The following is an 11,181-nucleotide window of genomic DNA, read 5'->3' as shown; positions in this document are numbered from 1 at the left end:
CCTTACCAACCTGCGGAGGTGTGTTATTAACAACAATAATATTTGCATCATCTCCAATAGAGGGAAATGTTTAATTGCAGCAATTAGGCGTTCCAATGTGCCATCCATTTACTGCATCCGTCACTTTGCGGCTAACTTTCATCAAGATTATAAGAATGCAGACTGGAAGAGACAAGTAGTGGCAATGGGTAAATGATAACCTTATCTTTTCAATATAAGTTGTAATGTTTTATGTTATCGAGTTACTGGAACTTATCTTTTTTTAATACGTATACAGCATACGAGTTAGAGCCACATATTTTCTGGTAAAGAACGATTCGACTTGAGAGTGACATGGAGGGTCAAACGAACACATCTTTTCGACAGTGGTTGGGTACAATAAAGCCGTGGCAATGGGCTCAAAGTTTTGACGAGGGCTTTCGTTATGGTCAAATAACCACAAACCTCGTGGAGCGGGTCAACGCTGCGTTGTTGAAAACACGTGATCTTCCGATTGCATTTGTCTTCTCGGTTACATTCTACAGGTTGGCTACCTTGATGCTAAGAATGGGTCAGCAACAAGTCGACCAGATGGAGGTGGGGCACGTGTTTGTCGAAGATGTCAGGGATGCAATGGTTGCAAACCGTCGGATGGCGAGGTTGATGAATGTAGAAATATATTCACGACATCTAGAAATGTTTTGAGTTACTAAGACCATCGGTCGTCGACCCGGTATACCACCTAAGTCCTATGGAGTTAATCTCCGGAACAGACGGTGCCAATGTAGGATGTTCGAAACACTTCATTATCCATGGGCGCATGTCGTGGCAGCGTGTGCTAAAGTGAACCTTAATATTAAACAATTTTTCAATGATGTGTACACGCTCGAGCGTACATTGAGTGTCTGGGAAAATGAGTTCCCTGTCTTGCCTGACCTTTATACGTGTGAGGTGCCTCCAACGACTTTCGAACTTGTCCAGATAGAGGGCTATGCAAGAATCCAAGAGGTCGTCCGCAATCATCCAGAATCCATTATGAAATGGACATTAGGGAGAAATCCGACGGTAAGCATTGTGGATTATGCAGGTTAGTTAGTCATAATCGGAATAAATGCCCATAGCGAAACTATCATGTTGGACAATCGTCACGATCAGGTCGGAATTGAGCTTATGCTGTAAAGTTGTTATGTGTAATGTTGTAATGTTGTTGTAACACCCTTTAACCCTAAACCGTCACAGGAACAAGGTTACGGAGCATTACTAGACCCGATAACTGATTTGAAATTCAACTTTAATATAATGCAAAAAAGTATAATTATTTATATAGTTTCCAAATTAAGTTATAAAAATTATAATTGATTTGAAATAATTAAAATTATATCCAAAATGGATCTATTTAACCTTAAACTCAGCTTTAATATAATGCAAAAAAGGAAGAAAAGTTCCGTACTAAGCATACCTAAAATTAGAATAATTAAATTTACACAAAAAGTACAAACTTTGTAATATACAAAAAAGTGCAAGAAACCCCTAAAATTGATGGTTCGATGGTGTGGTCCTAGGGGTATACCTCTGCGGAGGTCGACGTTCACGTTGTGGGTGATCGCGACGACCAACATCCTCATTAGGCGTAAGTGAGGGTGTGCTAAACATGGAAGAAAAATCATTTGGCTCGAATGGCATCGATGAACTTGAACTGGAAGGAGTGCCATGATACTATGGATACGACCCAGCAGGACTGATGTATTGCACTGGATACGGGCCGGGAGTGTTGTACTGTAGTGGGTACGATCCAAAGATATCAAACTCGTAATGGTATTCGCCCCCTGACAAGCTCGAGAAATAGTCATTGCCCGCCAAATCTGAATGATAAGAATGTGAATCCCCATGTAAATGTGATTGCTCGAGATTTGGCTCGGGCTCTGACTCAGACTCCGGTACGGGATCAGGCTCGAGATCAGGATTTGCCGCTGGCTCCACCTTATATCAGCTACTGGCTTGTATGCCCTAGGTCGCTGCATGTGCGGGGGGACTACAGTCGACTGCTTTCCAAGTAGATATGGCTTTCCCAAACTAGAGTACCATTGTATGTACTCTACTGATTGTTGCAAATCGAAAGCCATAACCATCTGAGGTATTCGAGCCATCTGATTATTCCACAGCGCAACAAATCTCCGATGGTTAACCTCCCAATTCAACTACCGTGAACCACCCCCACCTCATATGGCGAATCCTGGATATATTGGACGCAACCAAACTGTCGTAGCATTCGATCCCTATGGTATCACTCGACTACATTGAAATTTATAATTGGTGCATTAATGCACCACATATGAGAATGAACATAGGCAGACGAGGGTATAATAGCTGCAATTTTCGGTTTACGATATGGCATCCATATAAATTGCATGATTAATAACATGGTTATAATTTAACACGGTGAGAGTAAGATATAGAAAGTAACATGTCACGAATATTAGAATAGCTTACCCCTTCCCCGGCATGTTGTTCGATCATCAGACGGTATATTGGGACAGTGTATGACCTCTTGATACCCGGATAAATACTCTATCTACGAAAACAAATATAGTATGATTGGTGACATCAGTCAATATAGTATCGTGACAATTAATGACAAGTTATATTTTATCACCTGTTAACTAGTGGATATACATATGGTTGGTGACTAACTAATGCCAAGAATGACATCCGATAAAGTGCCCAGGACTACAACAATGTAAGGGATCCGCCCATGTCTACGACAGCAGGCTTTGTCGGTGATACAACATTGCCAGAACTGCGGAGCCCCAGCTATACGAGCGAACATTACTCAAATCAGCTAATAGAGGTAAGTACATGATATGAACATTGTTGTTGTTTGAATCGAGCATCAATACTCCCCCTATAATATGCATGATGTGCACTTGAGCAGCGCACATCAACTCTCCTTCAGTGGCATTAGTTAATAAGTGTCCAAATTTGCCTTTCAAGCCCAAAAAATTTGACTCATCATCGTTGGGTGAGTTTCCTAGTAGGCTATAACATAGTGCAGCCGGTTCAGCAAATGTACTTACTCCCGTTACGGGACTCCCGTCGATTGCGAGCCCAAGCTGCAGTGCAACATCCTCTAAAGTCACTGTGCACTCCCCACACGGAAAATGAAAAGTGTGGGCCTCCGGGCGCCACCGTTCCACTAGTGCAGATATTAAATCGTATCGCAAGTCGAACGTCCGGATCAATGCTGCTGACCCGAATCCAGCTTGCTCCAAGTAGGGCATCAATCATTCATCCGGGGGATATCCTATACCATTCATTCGGCCCCTTAATACGCTGTACGAGTCCTGATAGTGTTAAATTGCAGAAAATAAATATTAGGATAACATAATTTATTTCTATATATTACGTATATCCTTTTTTAATATAACCCGTGATTAACAAATAATAATATATTACCATATTATTAGCCGCATCAGATATGTGAGGATCGTCGTTAATCAATCGAGTTATTGCGATGCCTGCAACTTCAAAACAAATTTCTGTTTTTAATTTTAATATATTTTTCTTATTTTCGAATTTTATTACTTTAAAAAAATATACTATTTTCGTATTTTATTATTTCATATTATTTTAGTACATAATGTTTGAAATGTATTAATTTAGTGTGTTTTTTATATAAATTTAGTAAAAAACCATTATTTTGGCCTTTTGTTCGTTTTTTTCTTATTTTCGGATTTTATTACTTTCAAAAAATATACTATTTTTGTATTTTATTATTTTATATTATTTTAGTACATAATGTTTGAAATATATTAATTTAGTGTGTTTTTATATAAATTTAGTAAAAACCCTTATTTTGGCCCTTTGTTCGTTTTCTTATTTTGGATTTTATTACTTTCAAAAATATACTATTTTTGTATTTTATTATTTTATATTATTTTAGTACATAATGTTTGAAATGTATTAATTTAGTGTGTGTTTTATATAAATTTAGTAAAAAACCCTTATTTTGGCCCTTTGTTCGTATTTTTCTTATTTTTGGATTTTATTACTTTCAAAAATATACTATTTTCGTATTTTATTATTTTATATTATTTTAGTACATAATGTTTGAAATGTATTAATTTAGTGTGTTTTTTTATATAAATTTAGTAAAACCCTTATTTTGGCCCTTTGTTCATATTTTTCTTATTTTTGGATTTTATTACTTTTAAAATATATTTTATTTTCGTATTTTATTATTTTATATTATTTTAGTACATAATGTTTGAAATGTATTAATTTAGTGTGTTTTTATATAAATTTAGTAAAAACCCTTATTTTGGCCATTTATTCGTATTTTTCTTTTTTTTCGGATTTTATTACTTTCAATAAATATACTATTTTCGTTTTTTTATTTCTTTTCGTATTTTATCTTTTTAGAAACATATTTTTCGGTATTTTATTTTTAATACTATTTTTGTAAAAAATATTTTTTCGGTATTTTATTTTTAATACTATTTTTGTAAAAAACTCATTACAACATGCTAAATAAATTTCATAAAAAACATATCTAATCAACATAAAACACACGTAACAAATAAATAAAATAAAATAATAAAATATAAAATGTACATAACATGGGTTTTTTACACAAATAATACAAAAAAAATTAAAATAATATAAAAAAAATACCTTTCCTTATTTTTTCCTTTCTTTTCCTTCCCTCCCTCTTCTTCTTCTCCTTCTCTTTTTCCTTTTTCTTCCTTCTGCGCCTCCTTCTCCTTCTTCTTCTTCTTCTTCTTCTTCTCCTTTCCTTTTCTTTCTTCTCCTTCAGCTGAAGTGTGAATTGGGGACCATTATAATGGTCCCCCAAGGTGGTGCCGCCTGTGGCAGTGGCACCTTCGGTGCCGCCTGTGACAAACTCTCCACCAGGGTCCTGTCACTTCGTTCCTTTTTTTTAAAACTATTTTTTTTAAAATTTTTATTGTTTGTACCATTTTGGTACATAATAAAATTGTGATGCTATTTTGGCATTATTTTAATTTTTTTGTATTATTTTTGTAAAAACCCTAAAATGACCCTTGGGAGTATTTGTAGCCACCGTATCTGCCAAGACAGCGATAGATTTTAACCAACGACCCACAATTCTGAGGGCCGATGCTGCCAAAAATTGCCAGGCTGGTCACTCTCTTCTCCTATCCTCTTTATAAATTAATAAATTTGTTGACATAAAAACGAAGGCGAACCCAATTTTAGCCGCCCCTTCAACATTAAAAACCAAAATTAGTTCTAATCCAAACCATTTCGTGAGGTTATTAATTATATTCCTGAACTATGATATTAGGTGTTTGATTTCTTCTAATGAGAACGAAATATATGTCAAGGTTTATCGTTTATTTTAAAAAAACTCGTAAGTAATAAAAAATTAATTACTATTCTCAATTATGAACATCTTAATTTAAAAAAAATCTTTCTTTTAAATCACATCAACCCACAAAATATACTCATAATAACATTTTTTAGATATTATAATTATAAAATTTTACAAATAATAAAATTTGATAAATTTTAGATATTCAAATTTATCATTTCAATAAAATAGCGTTTGCTTTTTATAAATATGGTTTTGAAAGGTTAGATGAATATATTTATTTCTTAATTTTTAACCCAAATAATTTTGGTAAAAATATTTATTGTAGTTAAACAATAATCAAAATCAAACATTTCAATAGGATCCGAGATCCAATCATAAGTGGTCTAAAAGAAGCCTATTAAAGTCTTAATCCACGTGATTTTATGACAGACAGGTTTTCCTTTTATATTAAAGTACAAAGGGACCGTACCCAGTATAATATAAGGTCCAAATCATTTCTAAATAGATTAGCAACTTGGAGGGGGCCACACTAAGAATGCAATAATCTGATTTTCACTGGCATCAATTGCGCCTCTAAGTTTTTCTTATTTAATATTGACTTTTTTTAATTTTGATTTGTGTGATTTGTGTTAGATTTTTTTTATAAATAAAGATTAAAAAGATTTCTCAAGTTTATGAATTATTTTGAAAACAGAAGAAACTATTTAATAGAAGTAGAATCTCAGAGGAAATTTGTTTTTCTTTATACAAAACTTAATACAGAACAAACTTGAATCGTCACAAATTCTATCACCAACCAATTTGGGTTAAAAAGTTTTTTTAAGGTTTTGAGACAATTGAAGAAGTTTGAGTATAGAAATTTATTTATGTATCGGAAAAAAAAACATTTTAATAAAATATTTTCATTGTTTTACAGTATTTGTTTGGTGGAAAATGATTTCTCAAAGGAAAACATTCTCTAAAACACAAGTAAAATCAATGCATTTTTAAGGAAAATGTCTTACCGACTTTCATCCCGTAAGACATTTTCCCTTCTCCTCTTCACTCTCATCACTAACTTGATTAACAGTCATTCTCCCTTTCTTATTATCTTTGTCCGTCGGCCTCTACCTCTCCTCCTCATCTCTGTCTGTTGGCCTCACCTCTTCATCTTTGTCTCATCATCTCTATCAATCGACCGTTGTCCTTATCAAGTCTTCCTTTCTTGCCTTCATTTCTAAGAAACCCTCAAAAATAAAAATAAAAACAATATTTCCAGTCCTATCAAGGTATATCACTATCTTTTTCTTATCAAGGTTTTGCATCTAACTTTTTTTTATATAGAAATGGAAGTTATTTGCTTCATTCGAAATGGATCTATTTATTTTTAGGTGAATTTATTATTATTTTTCTTATAACATTTTTTTTACTTCGGGATAAATTGATCTGCATAAATCAATTAAAGAAATGTTTGCCAATATATCTTGTACAACTGCATTCTTTCTATTCTTAGTGCTTTGGGTGGCGTTTGGGTCGACTTGGTTGCTTTGATTCACTTAGCTGGTTTCTTATTCAGTTTATTGATATGTGCTTCTATTATCTTTGTTCCAAGTTTGTCTCTATTGGTGTACTGAAGTTTTGTGCATTGAATAAGGTTTGCATTTTATCTTAGAACCTAAGGGGCTTAGGATCGAGTACAAAGAAAAGAAAGGTTAAGCAATTGGTTGCTGAGGTGAAAGTACAATTTTTCATTATTCAATAGTCCAAGATTGGAAATTGTGCTAATTGGTTGATAAATTATTTATGGCCCTCTAATGGCAATTTTGGAGGTTTTATTATTATTTGGGATTCTTTTGTATTCTGTAAGGATTGGGTTCAACTTAAAAAGTGTTTGATAAAATGCTTCATTTATGAAAATAAATAGGCTTTCTAAATTTTGATGTTTCCGATGATTTTTTTCTTGTAGGGTGTTTTTGGTAGTTTGTTTGAGTTGAAGCGATTTATATTAACAATGGAAAAAAAATATGGTGAGGTGAAGAATTCTTGGGTTTAGTTATTACAATAGTTCTTTTTTCCCCTCTCTTTCTTTTTTTATTATTATCCTATTTTATATTTAATCATTTCCTCTCTGTAGAGACGTTTCAATTGAAAATTGTCTAAAAGGTAGTTCTAAAATTTCCAAAAACCTTGATTCAACATAATTCAAATAGAAGTTGGTTTCTATAGGGACAAATGTATTTGGTTAACAGAGTATGGAATGAGATTAGACCAATAATAGATAGAGTTCAATGGTGTAAGCTTTTATGGTTTCCTCTTCATATTTCAAGGCATACAATGGTTGCTTGAATGGCTATTCTTAATAGGTTGCCAACTTGTAACTGACTTATTGCTAAGGGAATGAACATTGGTGGAAGATGCATTTTGTCTCTCGCTGATGCAAAAACTAGAAAACATTTATTTTTTAAGTGTGCATACTCAAAATTTGTTTAGGTTGTCGCCTTACAACTTTGTCAATTAACTAGACAACTAATGAGTTGGCAATGGGAGCTTTATTTGGCTAGTGCTAAGCTAAAGGGAAGGACACTTATTACTGTCATTTTGAGACTGGCGTGGAGTGCACATCTTTACTTGATATGAAAGGAGAGAAATGGTAGACAATTCATGAATTTGAGGAACACAGAACAAGAAATTATAAGAAAAATAAAGGAGATAATGAGAATGAGGCTTATAGGGGTTAATGTGAATGAGTGACTAAGTAATAGGATACTTCGTATAGCATGGGGAATTCCAAATGTATAGGATAGATATTTGTAAACATTAGTTTTAAGGGAAAACATGTACAACAGACAGGATTAAAAGATTAAAGGAAAACACTAATCTTGTGACACTTCTATATTGAGAGGTTCTTTGACTAACTTAAAACTTGTTATGGTACTTATTTTCACCTTACAAAATCATCTTTCTCTTTCAGCTATTGATATACCTATCGTATGTATAAGCTTTTAGTGTAACACCCCTATCCCGTCTCCGTTGCCAGATTAGGGTTACGGAGTGTTACAGTATAATACAAAATATTTAACTTCATAAAGAAACAATTATACAAAACTAAATAATAACATTCCACAACTCATATATTTTTAGGTAAAATTACATTTATGGACCTTAAATCGAGCCCACGGGGCTTTAAAAATAATTTGAAAACAATCAGAGGTTATTTTGAAACAAAACATAAAAACCTGGAAATTTTGAAAACATGGGTCATACGGTCGTGTGACAAAGCCCAAACCGTGTGGATCATAAATATGGCCATGTGTCTATTTCACACGTCCGTGTGGCTACTTCACATGCCCATGTACGTGGACCATGTAACTAATTGTGCCTGTGTAATATAAGGTCACACGGCCATGTGGCCAGGTCATGTAACTCACTGTGATCATGTAGCTCAGGGTCACACGGCCAAGTAACTCTTAGTGTCTGTGTGGACCAACCTGCACTTAAAACAATAATGACTCACGACAGTGTGGTGTGACCGTGTGTGGTATATGGCCATGTGACAGCCCATATCCCAAGCCGTGTGCTCCAATTTGTACCTTCAAATTCAAGTTTACCAAAACATACTTACTTGGACATCAAGCAACCCAATTTCCATCAAATAGACTTACTCAAAACACGATTAAACAAGCTCAAAGCATGTCAAAACATCCATCCTAAGTGCCTGACCAATGTGCTCTCATTGATATGGCATCCGAAATGAATATATTACTCCATATTGTGGTGTTCAATATCATTTACAAGAATTTTGTGATTAGGGGCTAGAAAATGCAAAAGAGCTCTTTAATCTTCGTCATTCGTCATTGCGAATCACTGTTGACGTGTTTTTGATATTTTAAAGAAACGGTTTCGTGTGTTAGATGCTAAACCACTTTAGAATTTCCAAACTCAAGTAGATATAGTGTTGGCTTGTTGTATCATTCATAATCATATAATGAGAGTTGATCCTAATTATTTTATTAATCAAGTATTATATGAGAAGTCTGAGTTTGATTTAATAATATCAACTCTTACGAAGTGAGAAAAAATAGAAGTAGCAAGAGAATGATCTACTAAGAGAGATGAAATTGCACAGTCTATGTGGACTGATTATATGGCTAGAAACATTAGGTCGGTTTAGGGCTTAAGGTTAACGTTTCTATGTTATGTATGTTTTAGTATTAATTTATAGTACTAATTATGGTTTGGAAACTAATTTATTATTTGATCGTTGTTTTTTTTATAACATAATCAAGAGTCATCTATTCGCATAAGTTGTTTTCAATTTATGATTGTTAATATTCTAACTTAATAATTGGGTACTATTATATATTTTTATTTATTTATAAATAAATCATTTTCCAGAAAATATTAGCTATTCCAGAAAAGTAATTCATTTTCTAGAAATCAATTTCCGGAAGCCATTTTACATGCAAACAAACAAACCCTTATTAAACTTGTATATTACAACTTTAGTTACTAGTGGCATTTTGTTGACATATTCTACAAAGTTCAATTATTGTGAAATTCCTTTTTTCCAATGTAATTGTTATACTTGTTTATCACTTTAGACACGTGACAGCATGAGATAGTTCATAACGGGTAGATGAATGGTCATTCGATTTTTATCATTAGTTTCATAATCAGTCACTCGCATACCTCACACCACCCGCAAGGAGGTCACTTGTTGTCATCCACCCACTTTCAATCACTTGCTACGGATTATCCATGGGGATCATTCCTTGTACTACCTCAACAAAGGGAATGTTAGAGTAGGACCACACAATATTAGGTTAGACGACAATTGACATATAACAGACCTACCACCTAACCAACCATATGAGTGAGCCACCATTCGTATTATCGATGGCATAACACTACATGGCAAGGGGACCTCTCTTATATACCCCAACAGTCGAAGAGCGGATGATCTTTTTTCTTCTTAACCATTCTACTTGATACCCAAACTCTTAGAGGCTTCTCCTTCCCATATCTCCCTAAGTTCTCCTACCTCTCTTTTTCCCTACTTAATCATTTTCTCTAATTCTCTGCCTGTCACAGGTAAAATGATGACCACTTTTTTCTCTTTTATCTCATTCTTGTTGAGCACTAGTACCAAATGCAATAGAAAAAGAAAAGAAATTTGAATTTAAGACAAAAACAACAATTCAATCACTTATACATAAAAAAGCAAAAGTTTTTATGATTTTTTTTTGAAAGAAAAAGGAAATCCAATTGCAAAACGCAACCTACAAATAAATGCAGCATCGGTCAAATAACGTAGATCTCATCAATTGGAGAAAATAAATAAATAAAAGAAATGCATGAAGCATGTGGTTGTGCTGTGTAATAAGGACGTGTGCTTATATGATACCCCACATGTTCCTATAATTTCATTGATCATCATATCATATAAAAATAGTTTTGGGATCCTAAGTTCTGTTTAATGGTATTACTTCCCAAAGCGGGTCATAAATGTTTGTTGAGTAGTCCACGGGACGTGTCGTACAACTATGTATGGTCAATGGTGGACAACATTACGATTCATATTCTTCTTTTAACATATTCTTAGCATCAAAGAATAATCTAAGCGTGTTCTTTATTTCATATATTTTTTTAAATATCTTAAAATTAAAATTTCAATTAATTATATTCGAATATTACACATTTAAAATCCATTAATTATATGATTAACGTAGTTAAGCGTTGAAAAAAGTGACGAGAAAATTGATATTTTTCTAGCTATATTGTATGTAAATTATGCATAAGTTACGATTAAACTCATAACCAACAAAGAATTAGTTTAATAAAAATTTTAAAATATTTTATTTAAGTTCATA

The 11,181-nt window shown here is 33.4% G+C and overlaps 1 protein-coding gene across 1 annotated transcript; it reads right to left on the bottom strand.

Moving 5' to 3' along the window:
• Nucleotides 1-2,735: 2,735 nt before the first annotated feature.
• On the bottom strand, nt 2,736-3,257 carry LOC105787044 (protein MAINTENANCE OF MERISTEMS-like). The gene has a single exon (XM_012613503.1). It carries the CDS (start codon nt 3,255-3,257, stop codon nt 2,736-2,738), a length of 522 nt encoding a protein of 173 aa, XP_012468957.1.
• Nucleotides 3,258-11,181: the final 7,924 nt, after the last annotated feature.

The sequence above is a fragment of the Gossypium raimondii genome, chromosome 1, assembly GCF_025698545.1.
Source record: "Gossypium raimondii isolate GPD5lz chromosome 1, ASM2569854v1, whole genome shotgun sequence".
NCBI lineage: Eukaryota > Viridiplantae > Streptophyta > Magnoliopsida > Malvales > Malvaceae > Gossypium > Gossypium raimondii.
This window is presented reverse-complemented; position numbering and strand designations above follow the sequence as displayed.

What these genes read in the sequence shown, in the direction of transcription:
- LOC105787044 (XM_012613503.1), bottom strand. Translation starts at nt 3,257, where the DNA reads ATGCCCTACTTGGAGCAAGCTGGATTCGGGTCAGCAGCATTGATCCGG.